Below are 24,827 nucleotides of genomic sequence, written 5' to 3'. Positions count from 1 at the left end.
TGGGAACATTCTGTGCGTGTTTGTGTGTGCGCGCGCGCGACGAGTCAACCCATCCTAAGCCTGCGCTTAATAATGCAGCCCCTCAGCTCCGCCCACTGCCTCGAGCGCCCTTTAGGCTTCTGGAAAGGCTTACTGGGTCCAGTCCCCAAGGCCAGAGTATTCGGGCTCTGGGCCCGGCGCGGAACCGCTCGGCCACTCCGGCAGCTACGAAGCGGGAGCCCAGTGGGCCAGGCTGCCGGCGTCGCGTGGGCCGCGCGGAGGTGGGGAGGGGGCGCGGGCGGGACGCAGCGCGTGGTGAGCCCGCCGGGTCGGCCCTCCCCCGGGCGGGGCCAGCCCAGACGGCGCTGACTCAGCAACGCGTGGGGGAGTTTTGTCCCTCCGCGGACCCCGTTTCTCTGGGCCTCAGCCCTCCGCCGCCACCGAGCCGGTTCCCCCTTTCCGGCGCTCGGGCTGCGAGCGGCAGGTCCGGCATCTGAGGCAGCGAGCCGCAGTGTAACCCCGGTGCTCCCGCCTGAGAACCCCGAAACTACCGTTCCCCAGCCGGGCGGTGTGGCCACCATGAACAACGCGGGTGAGGCGCCGCTCTTCCCCGCCGAGGCCCTACCGGGGTCCTCTCTGGGCGGCGGGGTGCTCGGCTGGGCCCCGCAGGCCCGGCGGCGGGGAGAACCGGGCCTGGGACCGGGGGCGATGGCGGGAATGGAGCTTTCTGGGCGGGCTGGAGCGGTCTTGGAGGGAGACAGCCCTTGGGGGAGGTCGCCGGTAAAGGGCTTCGCCGCCGCAAGGGTCACCTCCGGATGGTCGGTTTTCCGAAGTTAGAGCCAAGCAGTGGGAGTCCCGGATCAGCCCTCTTCAGCCTCCTTTTGGTGTTATAAATACCCTTTGGTCTCCCACCAGGACTGAATTCGGAGAAGGTAGCTGCTCTGATTCAGAAACTGAATTCCGACCCTCAGTTCGTACTTGCGCAGAACGTCGGGACCACCCACGACCTGCTGGACATCTGCTTGAAGAGGGCCACGGTACAGGGTGCTCAGCATGTGTTCCAACACGCTGTGACTCAGGAAGGCAAGCCAGTCACCAACCAGAAGAGCTCAGGTGAGGTCTTACAACTCCTTGCACACTTCACTTGACCTTCCTGACAGTGCCCCATTTTGATGTCTTAAGACTGGTCTTGAGTAGAAGTTTGTGTTGAAAGAACTTGAAGTAAATTTCCAGAGAACAGGCACAGGGAAAGGCAGGTCCAAGGACATTACCTTGTGACTTATTTTGGTCCTCTGTGCCTTGATAGTGTATCTGCTTTGAGCACTTAAGTGACAAGTCCATGGTCATCTGTTTGAATGTAATTCAGTATATTCTCACCTGAAGTTAGGTGACTGTAGTCCGGTGTCTTGGAGATATGTGTTCTTGGTACAGGGTGAACGATGCAAAAATGTTCATGCTCTAGAAACTCCCCAAAATGTTCTTGCCCTGAAGGCCATACACACTGTGGAAAAGACACAATGTAATTGTATCAATATATCATCAAATGTTAGTTTTAAGTAGGCTTTTTGGTTGCAGTTTGAGCAGATGTGCTAATGGGCTCACTTCCTGCCAATAGACCAGTTTGTAATACAGAAAAATACTCAGTTCTCATGCCTTACTGGTCAAGAGCTCTTGTTTTGGTGTCTAGCACCACTGTCAGAAAAACAGCTACCGTGAAAGATTCCTGGATAACTAATCTTTCACTGTAGCTGTTTTTCTGACAGTGTTGCAAACTGCTCATTCTTATATCAAAATCGTACTAAAACTTTTTAAAGTGTATCCATTTAAAAACTACTCCCAGTCTATTTTTTTAAACATTTTATTTATTTATTTGAGAGAGAGAGCACAGCGGGGGGGGGGGGGAGTGGGAGAGGGTGAAGCAGACTCCCCACTCAGCAGGGTTTGCAATGCGGAGCTCAAACCCGGAACCCTTGGACCATGACCTGAGCTGAAGTCAGACGCTTAACCGACTGAGCCACCCAGGTGCCCTACTCCCAGTCTATTTTGACAGAAAGCAGATCAGTCCTTGCTGAGAGCCAGTCAGAATTCAAAGTGTACATTTTATATGGATATATTTTCTTGTATGTAAGTTATACCTCAGTAAAATTGATTTTTAAATGTTAAGGAAAAAAAGGCTATGACCTTGCCATAATTACTGTTTTGCCATAATAGGAAGTGCTTGAGATAGTGTGGACTGTCAGGCTACAAATGATCCGGTTAGTAGTGTCACAGTGGTCCTACACAGTTCAGATTGCAGTGACCTCTTAGGGAAAAGCCTGGAAATGTGCCGCTGGAATAAATCAGGTCTTACATATTCTGTAGTATCACTTTTCTTTGCAACAGATACAAATAGCACATGAGCTATAAAGTGTATTTTCGTGTAGTTTTCACATTAACAGTTCATTCAGATTTTCTTTACTGGGAAATAATTTATATTAGAGAGGTGGCATCCAGACAAACCCAAGGTAAAGATGAGCTCAGTCATTGGTGACTTTCAAAAACCACTATAGTTACTTATTTTTAATTGTTTTTTCTTGTTACAAAATTGTCGTTTTTTTAAAAAAAGATTTATTTATTTCTGGGGCCTCACAGGCAGGGGGAGGGCAGAAGGAGAGGGAGAGAGAATCCTCAAGCAGACTCCCCTTTGAGTGTGGAGCCTGCCATGGGCTCGATCCCAGGACCCTGAGATCATGACCTGAGTCGAAATCAAGAGCCGGCCACCTAACTGACTGAGCCACCCAGGTGCCGCACAAAATTACTGTTCTTCAATGTAGAATATTTGCAAAATACCAACGAGTATATATTTTTTCTGTCAGGTCTTTATTCTGTGTGTGTGTGTGTGTGTGTGTGTGTGTGTGTTTAATATAGGTGGATACCTTACATATTGTTAGGTAACCTATCTGCTTTTTTCACTTACCCGTATAGCATGAACATAAGTTCATAGCAGTAAAGAAGTTATGCCGGAATAAAAGTCAAGGTTTTTCCCTCTGAATTTTCCTTTAGGAAAGAGAGAGTTACCCTTTGTTTGAGGCCTACAAAGATCCTCATAATGAGCACTCTTGGTTAATTCATTTTGAAGTAAAATACAATTTGGCAAGCACTTTACTCTGAAATGACCTCAGTCTGTGCTAGTTTGGGATGCTTATAGAGATCATTTGATTGAATCAGTTTTTTAAAAAGGTGAAAAAGTTGAACATAGTGTATTCCTAGGATAGGACCTCCCATGGAAATGTTGGGTATCATTATAAATAGGCTAAAGATCACTTAAATCAGGACAGGCAATGGTGACATTGTAGAGTTTGTGATTATCTGCCTTCTAGACAGGTGAAGAATATGATTGTATAATTGACACTGGGATACAGTTTTCAGGGACAGCATCAGCATCATGCATGAATTCAAAACATTGCTGTGACTCAAACGTACTAGATGGAAGAAAGATGATGTGTTCTGATTGTAAAAGTGGGTCCAATGATGGCAAAAGCACTGATACCAAGATGCAAGTGAAGAGTGAATCAGTGTGAAAATGACATATGTGAAAGTGGAAAAAACAATGCTACATCAATTTACTAATGTTAACGTGATTTTAAATATCTGTATATATTTAAATTACTAAATGTTGTAGGTGGACATTTACTATTCAATCTATATTTTTCAATGTCTGTATGATCCAGTTAGCTAAACAACTTTTTCTTTATCTTTTCCTAATGGTTTTATTTTATTTATTTTTGAGAGAGGGAGAGTGCACCTGTGTGTGGGAGAGGGGGGCCATGGGGGGGGCAGTGGGAGAGGGAGAGAGAGAACCCCAAGCAGGCTCCACACCCAGTGCAGAGCCCAGTGTGGGGCTCTGTCTCACAATGAGATCATGGCCTGAGCCAAAATCAAGAGTCGGTTGCCTAACCAACTAAGCCACCCAGGCGCCCCTAAAGATTTTATTTTTTAAGTAATCTCTACACCCAGTGTGGGGCTGGAACTTACAACCTTAAGATCAAGAATTGCATTCTCTACTGATTCAGCCAGCCAGGCATCCCAACAACTTTTTTTTTTTAATTCTCTATGGGAGAATGGGGATTGACTTATATTAGGGCCATCTTATGTTGAAGCATATACTATATGTTCCAGATTAAAGGGAAGGGTCTTTTTAAAGCTTTTGTCATATATTGCCAAATGGCTCTCAGATATTTTGTACCTGTTTAGACCTCTATCCAGACTGTATAGTAATGCTATTTCCCAAATTCATCCCAATATTGGGCATAATCAGTTAAAAAATAATGTATCCCCATCTAACAGGTGTCTTATGATGAACTTCAAAAAATGTTTCTTTGCTATTTGTAACTTTTTTGGCCATTAAATTATCTATTCATGATCTCTGCTCATGTCTTTCTAGCAATATTTCCTTTTCTAATGTGATTTTCTTAGTTGATTTGTATTGGATTCTTTGAATGATATGTAAAGAGTTTTTTTCATATGTTAAGGATATTAAGCCTTTGCATATATCTTTCTTTTTTTTTAAGATTTTATTTATTTATTAGAGAGAGAGAGAATGAGAGATAGAGAGCACGAGAGGGAAGAGGGTCAGAGGGAGAAGCAGACTCCCTGCTGAGCAGGGAGCCCGATGCGAGACTCGATCCCGGGACTCCAGGATCATGACCTGAGCCGAAGGCAGTCGCTTAACCAACTGAGCCACCCAGGCGCCCTGCATATATTTTTCAAATACTAATTCCTCCTACCTTTCTTGTTTTGTTGTTGTTTTAATCTTTCTGTTCTTTCTGATTTAGTTTTAAATTGTTCAAGATCTTGTCATGAATTCAGTTTTGGGAAACAGGGTTAGGACAATGTAATCTGTGTGAACACTCAGTCTAATTTCTTGGTTTGCTTTCTTGTTTCAGGGCGATGCTGGATCTTTTCTTGTCTGAATGTTATGAGACTTCCATTCATGAAAAAATTAAATATTGAAGAATTTGAGTTTAGTCAATCTTACCTCTTTTTCTGGGACAAGGTAGGGGACTGATCTTGCAAGATTCTCGTTTCAGTATCAACCTCGGTAGGGACTATCTCTTTACTTCTTGCTTTTCCAGTTGTAGTTTGCCTTCCATTATAGATGGGACACCACTTATTCTGATTTCCAAAGTATCAGAGGTTGACTTCAAAGGCAGAACTGCTTTTGGTTGGTAGGTAGCTACTTTTTGCAATGGAGTAAGTCTGCTTACTGACTCACCTACTGTATCTTTGTTTCTTACTTAAAATTTTTTATTTTGTTTTTAATAATTTCTCCTTTTATGTTTATTTAGGTTATTTGGTCTTTTTAGGACCTAATTTCCCATCTCTGGGTAGTTCTTGTTTGAAAAACAGTAAATAATTTTATTTCATTTTTTAATTTTTAAAATATACGTCATATAAGTGTTCATTAAATGTTTACTGATTAAGACTCTAAATATCAGATTTTGTTTCAAAATAAAGCAGTGCATTGTTTTGGATAAACTATTGGAATGTATCTACAGAAATATAAGAAGAAGCTTTAAATATTCTTATGAAGCCAGATACTGATATTTAATTACCAACTTTAGTTTAAAAATACCTACTATGGTGGATCTGTGGTAGGCCCAAGACTCTTGTTGTGTTGCTAATGCCAATAAAAGTATTAGCTCTCTGTCCCTTTAATTTTATTTAACTTCTCTTATCTAGGTTGAACGTTGTTATTTCTTCTTAAATGCTTTTGTGGACACAGCCCAGAAAAAGGAGCCTGAGGATGGTAGGCTGGTGCAGTATTTGCTTATGAATCCTGCAAATGATGGTGGACAATGGGATATGCTTGTCAATATTGTTGGTAAGAGCCTTTCTGTAATGGAACTGAAACTCAGCATGCTCAAGCAAGGCTCTGTAGTTGGGCATGGGCCATTTCTTTGGTGGTTATGTACAGAGTAGAATTAGTCTCCCAGAAGGGTATACAGTTAGCTCTAAGAACCTTTATCTCACACTATCACTTTTTAAGTACCTTTCTTAAATGAGAGGTAAGGAGATAGATACTGTGAAGAGTTGGTTGGAGAAGAAACGGTTGTATTAAATAGAACTAACTTTCTGTGAAAAAGCTTCTCTCTTGTCCATCAATGTAATCAAGACACATATTGAAACTGCAACTGTTTAAAAATATTCTCGTCCAAAAAAGTGGTGTCTTTTGGGAAAACCTTATCATGATGAGCACTTTACAAAGTATTATAGATAAAAAGAACGGAATTCATTCTTAGATATATTGATAAATATACAGATTAAATGACCTGTTTATTAATATGAAGCATAAGATTATTAAGTTTTCTGACTTAGACCAGCAAAATACGGTCCGTTCTTTAAAACAATAGCTATTTTTGCCACAGTTTCTAGTGCTGGAGTATGCTTTTACCTTATTGAACACCAAAATGTGTTTTCTTTTAGAAAAATATGGTGTCGTTCCTAAGAAGTGCTTCCCTGAATCTTATACGACAGAGGCAACCAGAAGGATGAATGATATTCTGAATCACAAGGTGCAACATATGGAGCAGGGTGGGATTGAATTTAGTGTACTTACCTTAAAACTGTTAACTGATTTTCCAGGGGGATTCCTGGGCATTTCAGTGTACACAGTTTATGTACAAGGTAGCTACTCAGTGTCTATCAAAGGCAGTGTAGCTACGTATTAACTTTAAAAATAATTGAGATTAGAGTTTTTTTTTTTCTTTTTAAAAACCTTCTACTTTTATTTCTATTGATTTAAATGTTTTCTTATTGGTACTGAGGAAAGAAAGTCCCATGCTTAAAATGGGCCATAAGCCCATTGGGTTCTAGTGGAAGTTGGCTGGGAAAGCTTTATGTTCTAGTAAAACCAGAGAGAACTATTTGTGAGACTTCCGTAAAGAGTATGCAGAGTTCTGAGGCGTCCCCAGACCACATCAGTGTAGTTTATCCACCCACTAAAGATTTGTTGTGGGCACTGAACTGCTTTTTATTGCTTCAGTTATCTTAGTGAATCATTCCCTTTCTCTACATAACCCATTTTCCCAAGGCAGGATATATATATATACATATTTTTTTTTAATTTTATTTATTTATTTTTTTGAGTAAACTCTACGCCCAACGTGGAGCTTGAACTCACAAACCCAAGATCAAGAGTTGGATCCTCTACTGACTAAGCCAGCCAGGCACCCCCCAAGGAGGGTTATAAATCTTATAGGGATGCTGCTCTACCAGCCAGACATCTTTTTTAAGTCCTGGGAGTTGCCAGAATCTGCTCTCTTCATCTACAAGGCTGAAATTGGATTTGTCACACCTGGGAGAAAGATTACATTTTAAAATCAACTATAGATGTGTTTCCCCAATATTGGAAGTAGGTTATTTTTCACCCAGGAAACTCAGAATTCTTATCCACAAGTTAAAAGATCCTTAATAGTGTATCTTTGGATTTCATTTTAGAGGAGAGCAAGATCCTTTTTAGAGCACTTGGTTAGATTTAAGGCTCTCCTTTATCTTAGGTACCTTCAAAATTGAAAACAACAAAAATGAGAACTATAGGGTTGGCATAGGCATTGTTACAATGATTTGGTAAAGAAGGAGAAGTGAACAACCAGTAAAATTCTAAATAAAAATCTACTAGAATGACTTAGTGGCATAGTCATCTTAAGTCTCCTGCTTTTCCTAGGGGCGATAGGTGTTACGGAATCAGACGTTTTCCCCATAGCCAGGCACATACTGTCCCAGAGGGTATCATCAGTTGCAGAACAGGAACAGTTGCATCTAGAATTCTTTGGGAATAAGCCATGTTTTTTCCCTTTATGGAAAATTTTTAGCTATGTGTTCAAGTGGACTGGTTGGGGAAAAACATACATGTTTTTATGAACTTTGCCCTGGGTCTTGGCTTACTTATACTTCAAAAGAACTAGTACTGGTCTGCCAGGCTCCTTACAGTTGAAGTTGGGTTAACTATTTGGAGTACTGAACAAGTTTCTGTCATAGATGAGAGAATTCTGTATACGACTACGGAACCTGGTACACAGTGGAGCGACCAAAGGAGAAATCTCAGCCACACAAGATGTCATGATGGAGGAGGTAATAACAATTATTTGGATTTTCTGTGACTGTTCTAAAGAGCTCTCAAAATATTTCCATCTGTTAAACTGATTAGGAAGCATAGTCATTGCAGTAAATGTAGAATTGCATTGAAAATTACTTTACAGCTGAAAAAACTGAGGTGTAAACTTTGTATTTTAGTATGGAACTTGCACTTAACATCTTCTAATTCTCAATTTAATGTTCTACATAATTCATTCTTTTATTCATTTCATAAATATTGAATACCTGCTAGAACTTTGGCACTAGGGGTACAAAAAAGAGAAAGACATAGTCTCTACAAAGTATTCGATCTCTTGGAAAAAGAAACACATGAATAGTTATGGAAAATCCTATGTCACAGGTTTGTAAAAAAGGATTTTTTAGTCTTCTAGGACTCCCTGCAGAGGAGGGAGTAACTAATTCAATGAGCTGAAGGTTTTGTAGGGAAGATATTTGAACCAGCTCTTAAAAAGCAATAGGAATTTGGGGCGCCTGGGTGGCTCAGTCGTTAAGCGTCTGCCTTCGGCTCAGGTCACGATCCCAGGGTCCTGGGATCGAGCCCCGCATCGGGCTCCCTGCTCGGCGGGAAGCCTGCTTCTCCCTCTCCCACTCCCCCTGCTTGTGTTCCTGCTCTCGCTGTCTCTGTCAAATGAATAAATAAAATCTTTAAAAAAAAAAAAAAAAGCAATAGGAATTTATCAGATGGGTAATTGGGAAGACCATTCCAGACAAAGGGAATTGCATGTACAGTGGCATGAACAAAGGTAGAATCCTTAGAAAATAGTGTAGCTGAAACATAACATCTTGTGTTTGATTGGTAGCAAATAAAGCCAGAAAGGCAGAGCTTAGGTAGTGACCAGGACTTTTGGCTTTATTTTGTAGGAATAAAGATGGGAAGCTGTTGATGGTTATGTCACTTAAAATAATGCATGTAAAAACATTTTGGAAAACATAAAAAGCATTAAGCAAATGTTAGGTGGTAATAGCTATTATCAGGGCAGTGAATCTTTATTACTTAAGACTATGCATGATATAGATGAATCTGTATAAAACTATGAATTACTTTGAGAAAAGAAAAAGCATTTCCCTTTTTCATCCAGTGGGCCCATTACTAGGAACCAGTCAACTAACAGTTTTCTTTGAAAATTGTGTGTGTAGAGTTAAAATGCCCTAACTTTTTCACTGCTATGGACAAACCTAATGCTTCACTCGTGTTTTCCTTTGAATTTCAGAGAGCCAGTAAAGTGTAGTTGAGAGCATGGTCCCTGGAGTCAGACTGTCTGAGTTCTAGTCTTCTCATTATTTAACAGGTGTGTGACCTGGGACAGGTTCCTTAAGCCCTCAGGTCTATTCAAGTATAATGTGTCTAGCCCAGTGCTTAACACAGTAGCTGTTTCTTTTCTTTTCTTTTTTTAAGATTTATTTATTTATTTGAGAGAGAATCTCTCCTGAGATGGGGCTCAGTCTCACAACCCTGACATGACCTGAGCTAAAAACCAAGAGTAGGACACTTTACTGACTGAGCCACCCAGGCGCCCCTATTTCTTGAATATTCATTGAGTGGATTGAATGCAGGGGTTTCATTTTCCTCATGCATTTAAATTATCTCATATCTGCCTCTTTCTTCTAAGGATTCCTATTTAAGACAGGTATCTGAGTGTAGTAGAAAAAAATAGTCTTTGGAGTTAGACATGGATTTCAGTTTTGGCTTTATCACTTACAGCTCTTTGATTTGGGGTAATATGCTTAACCTGTCTGAGATTGAGTTTGGGATTTAAAATATATTCCTCATTGGATTTTTGTGGAGATCAAATAAGGAATTAAGTAGAAGAATGCAAGGTATGGTGCCTGGCACATAGCAGTTGTCCAGTAAGCGTTAGTTCTCTTCCTTCCAGCTTGGAACAATCTCTCTTGTTGAGGCCATATTTCCTGCATAATTTGCCTTCATTTATGATTACAGTAAAATGGTAGGGTGTAGTAAGAATGAAAGTTCTGTAAAGAGTTATGGAAAAGAGCCTAGATAATATTTCTTGCAAATCATTAAGCATCCTGTTGGCTTTTGTTGTTTGTGTTAATGATCTTTCAAATGATTTATCTAAGATCCATGTCCTGACCCTGGGATTAGCTGATAGGAATTAGGGCAGATATATTTCATATATTTTTCCTTCCCTGCTCCTACCTCGGAAAAATAGTAAAACACCACTTTACTGAGTCCTGAGTATGGATGTTTTATAAGATTATTTACCTAATGATTCTGCCTAAACTGTTGACTACAGAATTCTGTGTGGTAGGTCTTTAGATTTTTACAGTCCCCTAAACCCCTCTTTATTGATCCTGACTCTTTGGTGATGAAGAGTCTAGCTATGGTTTTAAAGCCACAAATTAGTACCTATGGTTTGCCTAGCCTTGTAGGCACATCAAAATAATGACTAAATCAACAGCCATGAAGCTCAGATAGCTTTGAATGAAATGTGTTTGTACTAAAGGCATTATTTAGAGAAGTGCAGGTTGCTTGTTGCGATGACAGACCAGACAGATCCATTTTGGAAGCGTGTAGTCACCTCTATTGCAGTGTTTTCTTGGTGCGTCTACTCTTAGCCTCCAGATCTGCTTGGGATTATTGATGTATTCTCTCAAAACTCTGTTAAAAAAAACAAAACATAAAGACTAGAAACAATATTTACCAATGCCATGAAAAGAGATAGGAAGCCATTATGATTTGCTTAAGAAATTCTATAGCAGTGGCTCTCAGGAATATAGTCCTAGGCTTGCTCCAGATGTGCAAGATCAGTTTCCCTGAGACCAGAGCCCAATTATCTGTATTTTTATTTTTTATTTTAAAGACATCTTTGAATAAAAAACAGGTTCTAAATATCCAAAATACAGAAGTATACAGTGAAAAGTCTTCTTCCCATCCTGTTCTCCATCCTTCTAGTTCTCATGTATCCCCCAGTTTTATTAGTTTATTATATTAGTTGTTAGTTATCCTTCCAGAAACCTTTTTTTAAATAATCCATTATGAATTTATCTTATTTTTCTCCTCCTTTTTTACAGAGATGTTAGTATATTACTCATATTGTTCTGCACGGTGTTTTTTTTTTTTAACTTAACAGTATGTCTTGGTAACCTTTCTGTATTGACCCATAAAGAGTTTCTGCATTTTAAAAAATATTTGCATAGAATTCTATGGATAAATGTACCATAACTGATTTATTTGGTCGTTAGTAATGGACATTCTGATTATTTTCAAGCTTCTATTAAAAATATAGTAAATCTTGTACATAAATTATCTTGCATATACGCTTGCATACTTGTAGGTACATTTCTAGAAGTAGAATTTTTTTTTTTTTTTTTAAGTAGGCTCCATGGAGCCCAGTGCAGGGCTTGAACTCGCAACCCTGAGATCAAGACCTGAGCTGAGATCAAGAGTTGGACACTTAACCAACTTAGCCACCTAGGCGCCCCGAAGTAGAATTTTTTTTTAAAGTACGCTTTACTACACCCACTGTGGGCTTGAACTCATGACCCCGAGATCAAGAGTTGCATATTTTAGTGACTGAGCCAACCAGGTGTCCCAAAGAAGTGGAATTTGTGAGTCATTACTCATTTGTGAGTCATTACTCATTTGTAATTTCAATATGTAATGCCAAATTATCTTCTTTGGGGATTATACCAGTTTATACTCTGATCAGCAACAATATCTGATAGAATCCCCCCCCCCCCCCGTTAGTTTTATCAAGGCAATATATTTATCAAACAACTGGATAATTACTAATGTGATAGGTAAACAGTTGAAAGATAAACGATCTGATAGGTAAAGTATCTCATTGTAGTTTTAATTTATATTTTCTTACTTTGAGTGGGGCTGAACAGCATTTCTGTGAACTGTCTATTCATATCTTTAACTTGTTTTTCTTCTCTTTTATAATTTCTAGATACTCCTTACCCCTTAGCCCTTTTTGATATAAATCGCATTTTTTTCCTTAGTCTGTTGTTTATCTATGTATGATATGCTTTTTTTTTTGCTATGCAGAATTTTTTACTTTTATATAGTCAAATTTGAAATCTTTTATAGTTTTTTAATTAGAAAGACTTTTCTCTAATTTTGAAAGAATTCTTCCATTTTTCTTCTAAAACTTGTTGCATTTTGATTTTTATATTTGAATTTCTAATCCCTTTAAAATTTATCCTGACAATAGAGTATGAGGTTTGGATCTAACTTTTTTTCCCCAAAGGCTACCCAGTTCACCCACATTTTTTTCCTTTCCGTCCTCTCTCTACCCCTTAATTTGTTGTCATTTTTATCATTCTAAAGCCTCTGGGCTTTTGTTCTGTTCGTTTATTCATTTGCCAATAACTCTATTTTAGTTGCTGGAGCTACTTACAGTGTTGTAATATTTGTGAGGCTAGTTCCATCTCATTCTTCTCTTATTGTTTTCCTGGCTAATTTTGTTTTAGCATCTGTCCAATTAAGGCGTCTGTACTTTTAAAAGCTTCTCAGATGATTCTGGTTAAGAGCCACTGCTGAGAAGAAATAACGTTTTCTAGTATGGTCTTCTCTTTTGGATTCTGGAAGAGAAGACCTTCCTTCCTATTCTTTTAATAGCCTTGGAGGACATCTCTGACACTGAATAAGGAACTAACCTCAGGTTAGTTCTTAAAGATTCTTGAAGGAAAGAGATAATGTTCACCTATTATTTTCCCTTTTTACTAAAGAGATATAATCAGGAAAATCAATAAGTACTTAAACCAAAGGCTCTCTTTAATAGTTAAAATTCTGAAGTAATATGAACTAAATATTTAAATTCAGGCAGTCTCCTTTAAGTATTCTGGAGCTGAAAGTTAGTTGAATTCCTTCAGGAGTGAAAATTTCACATCTCCAAACAATATAAAATCCTTAGTTAAAATGGAGATAAATTGTGTATCATGTTTGCTTACAACCCTAAATACATTTTACATCATTATCTGTCATGAAAACCAAATGTTATGAAGACCTTTATTCCTTAACTTTGTGAACTATCATTTAAATGTCTCCATTGGATCTGATGTCATATTTTTCTTTTTAGCCCATTGAAGATCAGAATTGTTTTGAAAATAAACCTGCATTTCTTCTATCGTAGTTAGTGGGTATTATAAAAAGAAAAACAAAAGCCTGGGAACATGTTTTCTTCTTCTTGAAGTAGATGAAAAACTTTTATCCTCCCAACTCTTGACTTGAAAAAATGTTCAAAATTGCTTGCTGAGTCAGACATGGATCCAACCAGCCCAAGGTTCTATTTTGATGGTAGCACCCAGGGGGCATACTGTGTGAAGCATCTGGACCTCCACGGCATTCATTCAAATATTTCTCAGTGCCTGTTATATGGGAGGAGTTGCAGAGAATACATTTTAAGTAACTTATATTTAGTAGGGGAATAAATTAAGTAATACAAAGTGAAGTAAAGTAAATGTCTTGAGATAGGCAAGCATATCTAACTCTAAAGATGGAATTGGTACATCTTCCTTGGGGGATCAAGAAAGGCTTCCTGGAGAAAGTTGCATTTGAGATGTGCTTTGGAATGAAGTGAGTTTGGAGTGAAAAGCATTCTAGATATGCCCAAGGCAGATTTGATGAGCAGTGAGTAGGCTAGTTTACCTAGAGTCTTAGGGAGGAGCTAGAATGGTATTTCTCAAAAAGTAATCTGAAGTCTATGTGCATTGGAATCATCAAAAGCTTATCAAAAAGTACAAATTTCTGGGTCCAACTGAAAATATACTGAATCTGAATCTCTGGGGATGGGCCCTGTAATCTGCATTAAATTAAGTGATCCTGAGGCACATTGAGGTTTGAAGCTAGAATAATGTGGAAAGTTAGACATAACATCGTAAGAGTTTTGAACATTAGGATGAGAGTTTAATTTAGTCGGAGATGAGCAGTTAGGAAAATTTTGGAAGAGTAATGTGAAATAAAGCTGCACTTTAGGAGATTAATTAGGTGAAGCTGGAAGAAGGAGAGTTAGGGAGACCAGTTATGATGTTGTAGTAGTTCAGGTGGCACTGATTAGGCCTGAACAAGGGTGGTGACAATAGAAATGGAGAAGAGGGGAGAAGTTGAGAGAGGTCTTAGAGGAAAAAGCTGTGTGACTTGGCAGCTTATCTGCCAAGACTTCATCATTAAAAATAATATTAAGGAAGGGGAAGAATGAAGAGGGGGAAATCGGAGGGGGAGACAAACCATGAGAGACTATGGACTCTGAAAAACAAACTGAGGGTTCTAGAGGGGAAGGAGGTGGGAGGATGGGTTAGCCTGGTGATGGGTATTAAAGAGGGCACGTTCTGCGTGGAGCACTGGGTGTTATGCACAAACAATGAATCATGGAACACTACATCAAGAACTAATGATGTAATGTATGGTGATTAACATAACAATAAACAATTAAAAAAATAATGTTAAGGAAATGAATAAACACAAACAAGAAAGAGAATCAGACCTATAAATACAGACAACAAACTGATGTTCACCAGAGGGAGGGGGTTAGGGGCACGGGCAGAATGGGTGAAGGGGAGTGGGAAGTACAGGCGTCCAGTCATGGAATGAATAAGACATGGGAATAAAAAGTACAGCATAGGGAATAGAGTCAGTGGTATTGTAATAATGATATGTGGTGACACGTGGGAGCTACACTTGCTGAGCATAATAGCCTAACACACAGAGGTGTTGAATCACTGTGTTGTACACCTGAAACTAATGTAACATTGCGTGTAAAAGTTTTTTTCAAATTAAAAGATTTTTTAAAAAGAGTAAGGTTAAGGTTTTAAGTCTGGTAGCTGGGGGAATGCTGCTGTGGTTCATGCAAGTCAGAGAAACTGTTTTCATAGACCCCTGTGAAGAGGAGAAACATTGGCTTTAAAGTGTCTAGTCCCAGGGCACTGTCCCCTGGAAATGGGTTTCAAGCATATGGAAGCAATTCTGGAGCTCAGGAAAGGGAACGATCTAGAAAATTGATAGTGATGATAGTACAAATGTCTGAAGCCTTGGGGATGATTTAAATCCCTGAGGGAAAATAGAAGGTGTTGTGAGCATGTTATATAAAGACACACATGTGAGTTGTGTCTTTCCACAGTGTCAACTTTATTCAGTCATAAAGCAAGATTAAAATAATTGTAAAGCAGGTTCAGGATTCCAAATTCAATGACATTTCACTGCATGTTTAATTTGGCTTCATACACATCACACAAGGCAAAGCACAATACGAAGTCTTAGAGCAAGCAAGATACAACAAGGGTAAGGAGTAAACAAATGCAAAGCCAGTCGGTGGGCACGCAGTTGAGACGAGGCCTCGGCCTGGTCAGGGTCACCTCTGGGCGTGTGCTACTCGTTATGTTCAAGCAGTGGAGAATCTGTTATGTTCAGAGATAAAACAGGCAGAGCCTTAATGGCAGTTGCCTTTTTAATTTGGTCAGATGTGAAAGGGTCAGCGTCTGGAGGGTCTGACAGTTTGCTGCAAAAATCCTCCATTTTTAGAGTTAATCAGCCGTGGGCCTTTTGCAGGCTCCCTCTGATTCTGCTATCAGTTCTGTGTGTCAGCCTGTGCTGGATTTGGCGATCCAGTTATGGAATGGTCTTGGCTACAACACCCTTGGCTGCTTATGTCACTGCTTGATGTAAGTCACTGCTTGACATGAATGACTCCATCTTGCTCTCTACAGGGGGATAGAACAGACCTGAGTAAAGAATTCTGGAAAATATCCATTTCCATAAAAGTGAGTGCCAGAACTATGCTGTGATGTAGGCACTGGTCATCAGTGTCAGATGTTGCAGACTGGTCAGAGAATATAAGCACGGAGAAAAGGCTGCTGATTTCCTGAATAGGGGTGTGTAGAACAGTGTCAATAAAAGGAGAAGGGAAGGAGCTAGATGGAGAGGAGTCAGGCCACAGCAAGAAAAGCAAGGCAGTATCAAGAAGCTTGGCAGTGAAGAGAAGGAAAAAAGTTGATACTCATTAATTCCACAAGTATTATTGGAGTACCTACTAAATATTAAGCATTTCTAAGTGCTGGGAGTACAGTGATGACCAAGACAGACATGGTCCCTGCTTTCATGGACTTTACATACTAGTGGAGGGAGACAGACAATACACAAGTAAATGAACAAGAAACTAATATGATACGTACTTTGAAGAACAAATAATACGATGATTGATGAGGTGGTCAGGAAAGGCCTTTCTGAGATCAAATTTGAGCTGAGACATGAGTAACAGAAAGACCAGCCATGCAGAGATGTGGATACAGAGCATACCAGACAGAGGGGACAGTAAGTGCAAAAGCCATAAGATGGGAGAAAGCTTGGTATTTTTGAAGAACAAAGGAAGGCAGTGTTGCTTGAGCTTGGAAAGAAGGTAGGGGAATGGTTGGAATGGGTCTCCTAGAGGAAAGGAGAACTGGCTTACATGCGTCCTACAAGCCAGGGTAATGAGTTTGCATTTTATTCTAAATGAGGTGACTATGGCAGTTAAAAAAAAAAAATCCCCTTGAGTGTTTTGAGAATAGATAGTAAAACAAAGAGAGAAAGTAGGGAGACTAGTTAGGAGGCTCTTCTGGTCATGTAAACGAGAGGTTATCGTGATTGGGACCAGGGTGGTGAGGGTGAGGCTGGAGAGAAGTAAACACATTTTGGAATATATTTCCAAAGTGAAGCTCTCAGGACTCGCTGAGGTGAAGGGGACATCAGGTGATGTCATGGTACCTTGAGGTGGAGGACTTGCAGATATGAGAGAAGGTCTTTTGGCAGTTAGGGCAGTGTGAGGGAACCAGTGTGTGGAAAGGGCTAGCAAGCGCAAATGAGAAAAATAATAAATAATAAGGTTTTGGAGGAGGGAAAGAATAGATGTGGTCTGAAGTAGTGCTTTCAAACTTTAATGTGCTCACCAGTTCCCTAGAGAGCTTGTGAAAATGCAGATTGATTCAGGTCTGGGTGGAGCTGGAAAGTCTGCATTTCTAATTTATTTCTTTGATTCAAACACCACTCTAGAAGTAGCCTCAAAATCATCATTTGATGGGGCGCCTGGGTGGCTCAGATGGTTAAGCGTCTGCCTTCAGCTCAGGTCATGATCCCATGATCGAGTCCCACATCGGGCTCCTGGTTCAGCAGGGAGCCTGCTTCTCCTTCTCCCTCTGCCTCTCTCCCTGCTCATGCTCTCTCTCTCTGTATCTCTGTGTCTCAAATGAATAAATAAAATCTTTAAAAAAAAAATCATTTGACTATTAGTTATTAGCTCTCTATATGAGCTCATTTAACATCACAGAAGGGCATAAACCTTTTAAGTATACTTTTTAATGTCTTTCCCTGCCTGAAAATAAATTTAATGCCTCCAGAAAAGTATTTCCTTTGCCTGCTTTTGCAGGCACAGGTGGGTGTTCTTTTTTTTTTTAATTAATTTATTTATTTTAGAGAGAGAGGGGGGCCTAGGAGGGGGAGAGGGGGAGAGGGAGAGAGCCTCAAGCAGGCAGAGCCCGATGCGGGGCTTGATCCCAGGATCCTGAGATCACGACCTGAGCTGAAACCGGAAGTTGGATGCTTACCCAGCTGCGCCACCCAGATGCCCCTTTTTGTTAACAGATTGTTGCCTTTCTTCCACTCCCCACTAGGAAGCAGTAGAGAGCTGTCTTCTCGTCTCCGCGTATGCGCAGTCACCAAGGTCCCTACTCCTTCCCTCTTGAAACTAGCTTATTTACCCACCACATGGAACTTTCTTCAAAGTTCAGCTGTTTTCTTTTAGCACTTTTGTATCCTATGGCTTTCTACTCTGTGATCAATAGGTCATTTTACCTTTGGAGCCTAATTCCTCGATCAGTAAGTTGGAGCAGATGATTTCTTAAGGGCACCATAGCTTTGCATTTTTGTAACAATAGAAGCAACTAATATTTCTGCAATGCTTTAGACTTTATTATACACTCTCTCAACTACCCAGTGGTGTAAATACAAATGAAGATTCCAAGATTCTGTCACTTCTGTAGTGGTTCTAAGCACTGAAGTCTTTGAGCTCTGCCAGTTTTGCTCCATTGCAAGTAGTTGGGTGGTTATCTTTGAACCACCTTTCCATTCTAACCCTTCTCATTACTACAGTTTCCCCCATTCCATGTTTGCCTGTAGCAGCTTTAAGCTCTCACCGTTGTATGGATTCATGACTGACAGTCAACCATTGCATCCTCCCTTCCTCCTCCCACTTGATGTCTGTCTCCCCTTGAGCCAGGGATGTGGGAATTGACGCAGTCCCACATCATTTGTCTTTAAAATTGAGATTCACACATTCCATGCCTCATGTTTTCTGTGTCCTTTTTTCTTTTTCCATTCCCTTTATTGATTATTCACCATGTTAGACTTCAGCAAATCATTGAAAATGAACAGATCTCCCTGGGTACAGTATTTTTAGAGACCAATTATAATGGACCTTTTCTCATAAAATTAGACTTGAGAGGCGGAACCCTTCTTTATAATTTACATTCTGCCTACTTACAGGCCACATAATAGGTAATAATATAGGCAATAAATACAGAATGTGTATAAACTGCAAGTAGGACTTGGGCCTTTCTGACCCCAACTTGCAGCTTTTCTGATACATTGCAGGTTGGTCCACAAATCCACATTTTGAGGTTAGTTTAAACTCCCAGTAATTTTCATTAGCCAAGGATATGAAACCATAGAAGCCAGCTGGCCACAAGAGGCAGATAGAAATGCGACATAGGGCAACAGAGCTTCCCTTTACTCCCCAGAGTGTACAAGGGAAGGATCTCAGTGAATCCTTCACCAAGATCAATTTTTGGCATACCACTGCCCTCTTATATTTGGCTCATGTCACAATTTTAAGACAACATTCTCTAACAATCTGTATTTAAGGGAATAATTACAAACATTGGATTCTCCTGGATATTTTGTTGTTATCGTTGTTTTTTAAACTGTATTAAGAATCAGCGGGGTCACATCATTATTGGGTTGTGAGGTTAGAGAAAAGCAGAACAGTTCCCAGGTGTCACTGACACATAGAGCTCTCTGCCTTTGGCTTTCTAGCATTTTGAAAAGCCCATATTCCCTGAATCCACTCCCTTGGCTCTGTTTTAACACCTTTTGTCAGGTTGGTTCCGATACTAAATTTAATATAAAATCACAATTATGAGTCATCTCATCCAGTAAATATTTCTTTAATGCATATACCTGGTACTGTCTAGCTAGGCATTGGGGATTTAGCAGTGAACAATACAGACAGGAATTCCTGCTTTCATTTAGTTTACTTTCTAATAAGAGAGAGATGAATAAAATATATAAAAAGTATAATATGCCAGAAGGTAAGTGCTATGGAGAAAAATAAAGGAGAGAAAGAGAGAAGTGCTTGGATGGGGAGTGGATAATTTCAGTTGAAGTCACAAATATATTTCCCCACATGGACTAATTGTGGTTTTTCATATGTACTTATATTCTGAGTAATATGGTTGTAGCCTTACTTTATTCAGTTGTGTGTAATGACTTGTGTTCAATGTCTGGTATCTTTCTTTTGTCCTGAATGCCAAGTGCATCTTGCGAGAAGCAGGTGACACTCCCAGGTTGACCACCAGAGAGCAGACTTGGCTGTCCAAAGCTCTCTTGTCAGTTTTGTACCTTTGAGAACAGAGAATGTTATTTAAGAACAGCAGAGCCTCTTATCAAGAAGATATAGTATCAGGGCCTCTGGAGATTATACTTTGGAAATTTTTTTTTTGAAGTTGGAGTTCATTTAACTATTGTTAGTTGGCTTGGAACCAAATATTCTTTCCAGAGTGTTACACACTGACCTAAATGTGAATGACTTTGGATAATTTACAGTCAGGGTAAACAAGTAATATAAAACAAAGCAACATTGTCTCAAATTATAGTTTTACTAAAATTCAAGAGAAAGAGATGACACTCTTATCCTCATTCATGCCTTATAGGCATCTTTAATAAAAATACAGATTTATAAAACATATGCATTAGGGCATAAGCATTTGTCTTGCAAAAGGATTCACCATAGAATCCATTTAAATGATAAAAATGAATTTCCACTAATGCATTTTTGGAGAGAAAGGAAGAAATTATTTAACATTTTTTCTTTAGATAGAGCCAAATGGACAGTAAGGTACTATGTAAATTATAGTGTAAAACATTTATATTTATATTTAAAATGTGTTTAAACAAATTCACTTAGTTGTCATAATCTTCACTGGGCCTGGCCCTAGCCTTTCGCTTTTATTGACCACTGCCTGGCAGAGCTGGATAAACCACCTTTGGTTGACTGGGAATTGATGAAAATGGTCTCACTGATCAATATGGCCATACACATGTGACAAATACTAGTTGGTAGTACACATCATTTAACAATGTGATAGTTACCAGAAAGGAGGGGGATGGGTGAAATAGGTGATGGGGATTAAGGAGTGCACTTGTCATGATGAGCACAGGATAATGTATGGAAGTGTTGGATCACTATATTGTACACCTGAAACTAATATAACACTGTATATTAACTGGAATTAAAATAAAAACTTAAAAAAATGCCCATCATTTAAGTTTATAAAACCTCCCTTGTCTAAGCATGTTCTAAATGGACACTTTCATTGACATTGTCTTGAGCATAGTTACCAGTGACAGTGTCCTCCTCATGATGACAGAGTCCTAAGGTTGCCGTTAGTGACCTTGGTGCTGAGCAAATACAAATGATTCTCTAATCCATGTGAATCCCAAACAGCTCATTAATCCATGGTTAGAGTAGCTCAGTTACAGTTGCTAATAGGATGCCCTGCCTCTTTGGTGTTAGAAACCAACCTAAGAATGATATAGCATTAAGAGAATGGTGGTTTAAGGACCAGCTAGCTGTTCAGGCCCTTACAGTAAATACAAGTAAAGGAACATTCTCTCTTGGAAAACAACATAACAAAAGGAAAGGCAAGCATTACCTCTTCTGTTGATTAATCTGCTTCTGTTAAGATAGTAGAATCATGCTTTGTTTTCTATAATAACCCATGAATTAAGCTCTTTATCCTTAATTATTGGCCTGATGTCATAGGCAGGTCCTGTTCTTTGCTTTCTAGCTTTGGTTCAGAGCATAAGGTTGAACCGTGGTATCAGGTTCCAGTCTGTCCCAGGGCTTTTTGAGGCCTGGAATGCAGTGGGGATGATGAAGAGAAGTAAAGACATAGCAATTTCAGTTTTTGATGATAAATACAAATGCAGACTTAGAATTAGGAGATCTGGCATGAATGAGGAAGTCAGATAGGGACTGGGGTAGCTAATAAATTTCCCCAAAGGTAAATTTGGAGAAAGTTCTGGCTTCTGAAATCAACCACTCAGGGACAGCTCAGGAGTACCCAAAGCTAAGCTTTTTAAGTGGTCTGTCAGGTTGAAAGTGGTAGATGGGGATGGGAGAGGCATAGATTATCTGGTGATTTCTCTAAAACAAAGGCAGGAGCAGATATTTCTGAAGGGAAAGGACCATAAAGTGAGGGAAGAATGTGGGTTCTGTCAGTTTAAGGACAACAGTGTTCTCCAGAGTAGGTGGTCCAAGAAGAGGAGGGGAAAGAGGGGTGTTTCTTACAGGTTCTAGCTTTGTTTTGTCCTCTGAGCTTTCCCTTTTGCCTGCTTTTAGGATTAGTAGGACATTATTTTAAAATAGCTCCACTGCTTCCAAGAATGACTGCAATATAGGTAGGATTGGCTACCCTAATCTTATCCATATTTAGTACACCTTAAAATTTAGAAGGACAGAGTTCAGAGATTACTTCATCCTAATAGAGAATTTTCCAAAGTGTAAGTATCTAGTCTATGAAATGAGAAAATAACAGTGTTACTTTGGGAGCCATTGTTCTTCCCTTAACTAGAGGGAAAAGAGAGAGAAATGTCCTTAATTATAAATGGAATTGATAGATGATGATTTACTTGTATAATCAGCTTGTGGCAGGTGTGAATCCATGATCTGTTTGTCAAAAATGGACTGGAGCTGGTGTGTTTGACTTAACTACCACCAAGTTTTGGATGTTGGAGTGTAGGAAAACATTGCCTATCCCTGTGAGTAAATCCTCAACCATCAGAATGTTTTTAAACAGAGCAGAAGCCCAGTTTGAACTCCTAAATTCAAATTTCACACCAGTCACTGGAGAAGAACTTTTAAGAAAACTGTTTTTAATGTGGTTCTTCTAGGGCTTGTTGGGATATGTCTAAGACCTAGTTACTGTCCCTACTGATTAAATCTAGTTGGGGGTGGGTGGAGGTCTTAGAGAAACATAAACGGCTCTATGGAATCAAATGTTAAATTCCTATGCCAGAAGTGTTCAGAGAAGGGAACAGTTAGTGTGAGCTGGTATAATTAATTGGTGAAAACTTTCTAGGGAAGGGGTATCCTGCACTGAGCTGTAAAGTATGGGAGTAGGATTGGGATCTCGGAACAGAGGAGACAACAAAATTATGAAGGTGATAGCTGAATGCATTCGGTGGACAGGAAAGAGAGACACAGACAAGCCTAGCTGAAGTGTGGGATCTATGATGGGAAATAAGGTTTGGTGAAGTTATAGGGAACCTTTAAAAACTGGGAAAGGCACATTAAAACCACAGTGAGATATAATTACATAACCACCAAAATGACATTAAAAATAGAATGTCAGGTATTGGGAGGAATGCAGTACAACTGAAATTTTCTTATTTTTTTTTTCTCTCATACTGACAAGTATGTAAATTCCTTAACCCCTTTGAGAACTGTGTGGGTTAAAATGTCCATAGTGGTTTTATTCACAGTTACCCCAAACTGCAAATAACTCATATGTCTCATCACCAGGAGAGTAGATAATATGTAATCTCTTTACACAGTGGAATACTACACAGCAATAAAGAATGAATTAGTAATACCCACAGCACTATGAGTGGATCACACAGGCATTTTGTCAACAAAAGAATGAGAGTATTGTATGGTGATTAACATAACATAATAAAATTTTAAAAAAAGAATGAGATACAAAAGAGAATATGCTGTATGAGTCCATTTATATGAAGTTAAAGGAAAGGCAGAATTAGTCAATGGTTATATAAGTCAAAATGGTAATTACTTTGGGGGAGGTGTGGGTTATTGATTGCAGAGGATCCAGGGAACCTCGGGAGCCCTGGAAATATTCTGTATATTAATCTAAATGGTAGTTACATGGGTATGTATGTATGTAAAAAGTTGACTAGAGCTGTATATTTCAAATTAATACACTTTACATACTTAATATATGTTATGTTTTAGTAAAAAAGTGGGAATAATTAGGTTCTGGAGTTTAGATTTGTTGTGGGAGGTAATAGGGAAGCATTATGGAATCTTGAATAAGGAAGTGACCGAAGAAACTGGTGCTTCTAAAATGATTCATCTTCTAATGATGTGGAGAATGGAACAGTGTTCAGATCAGCTATTATATCTAGATCAGATATAGTGCTACATGCTATAGGAGAGACAAAATATCCATGACCCGATCCTTAGCCTTAAGAAGTTTATGCTCTTAGGTGCCTGAGAGGCTCAGTCGGTTAAGTGTCTGCCTTCAGCTCAGGTCATGATCCCGGGGTCCTGGGATCGAGTCCCACATTGGACTCCCTACTCAGCAGGGAGTCGGCTTCTCCCTCTGCCCCTCACCCCCGCTCATTCTCTCTCTCTCGCAAAAATAAACTGTTGAAAAAAAAGTAAGTTTATGGTCTTTTGGAGGACATAAGTTATATGAAACCCAGAAAGTTACAGTGATAAATGCTTGATTCATGGTGGTATGGAAATCAGATCTGAGTTCACTCAGTTCACTGAAATCAGATCTGAGTTCAACTCCTAATTCTGTCATTTATTAATTTTCTGACTTCAGTCAAGTTATTTATTCCCTAAAAGGTTGGTTTCCTTATCTATAAAATAGGAATAACGTCTGCTTTTGCTGAGAAGATTCAGAGATGTGGTATTCAAAGATTATAGTACAACACAGTAGACATTCAGTAAATGTTCCCTTTTCTTAAACCCTGTACCCATAGAGCAATACTTTTTTTGTTTTTTAAACAAAGTATGACCTTAGTTCAGATCATGGTTCTGGCACTTATTGGCTATGTCACCTTAAGTAGCTTACTTAATTTCTTTGTCTCAATCTCTTGGGGGAAGAAAAGGGAGGGGAAATTATACCGTGAGTGAGTGTTATGAGATTTAAGAGAACCTAGCAGATATGTAGTATCTAGCATGAAAGAGGCACACTAAGTAAATATAAGATCCATTTCTCTTGAATGTAATGGAGTATACAAATGTGTAATACAAATAATGCAGGTAATAAGTGATGAAATTGGATCAGAGTGGGTACTGTGGGGTGGAGAAAGGAGAGGCTCATCATATCATATTTTTAAAAGATATAGCAAATTTGATATAGCAGAGGAAGCTTTTCCATACTGTGACCTTATACAAGGTGTTTCTCTATGCTTCTATTTTTGTCTTTTTATAAGATGAAAACAATACAAAATATATCCTTGGATTGTAATGATGCTAACTTGAAGGTGTGACATTATTAGAAACTATGGTAGGATCTCATAACCCAAAAAATGATACCTTCCACTAGAAGTTATTCTTGTTCTAATAATACTTCTAATAGGCATTGTCACCCAAGCTCCAACTGAAAAGTTAACGTCTTTTCTATGAGTGGAGACCCCTGTCACAATCAAAGGAAAACCTAGATGCCTAAAGGGAAGGAAATCCATTTAT

At 39.3% G+C, this 24,827-nt stretch overlaps 1 protein-coding gene across 1 annotated transcript in view; it reads left to right on the top strand.

The window, feature by feature from the left end:
• The first annotated feature begins 389 nt into the window (after positions 1 to 389).
• Positions 390 to 24,827, top strand: part of BLMH (bleomycin hydrolase) — a 46,804-nt gene continuing 22,366 nt past the window's right edge. The window contains exons 1-6 of the mRNA XM_028109388.2: positions 390 to 571; positions 895 to 1,092; positions 4,905 to 5,014; positions 5,701 to 5,842; positions 6,445 to 6,533; positions 7,999 to 8,091. Coding sequence (XP_027965189.1) covers positions 559 to 571; positions 895 to 1,092; positions 4,905 to 5,014; positions 5,701 to 5,842; positions 6,445 to 6,533; positions 7,999 to 8,091 — 645 coding nt within the window. The 5' untranslated portion in view covers positions 390 to 558. The remainder of the gene's footprint in view (positions 572 to 894; positions 1,093 to 4,904; positions 5,015 to 5,700; positions 5,843 to 6,444; positions 6,534 to 7,998; positions 8,092 to 24,827) is intronic.

Source organism: Eumetopias jubatus, unplaced genomic scaffold (genome assembly GCF_037043125.1).
Source record: "Eumetopias jubatus isolate StellerSeaLion01/CBP00866 unplaced genomic scaffold, mEumJub1_p1.0 scaffold_10, whole genome shotgun sequence".
Taxonomy (NCBI): domain Eukaryota; kingdom Metazoa; phylum Chordata; class Mammalia; order Carnivora; family Otariidae; genus Eumetopias; species Eumetopias jubatus.
This window is presented reverse-complemented; position numbering and strand designations above follow the sequence as displayed.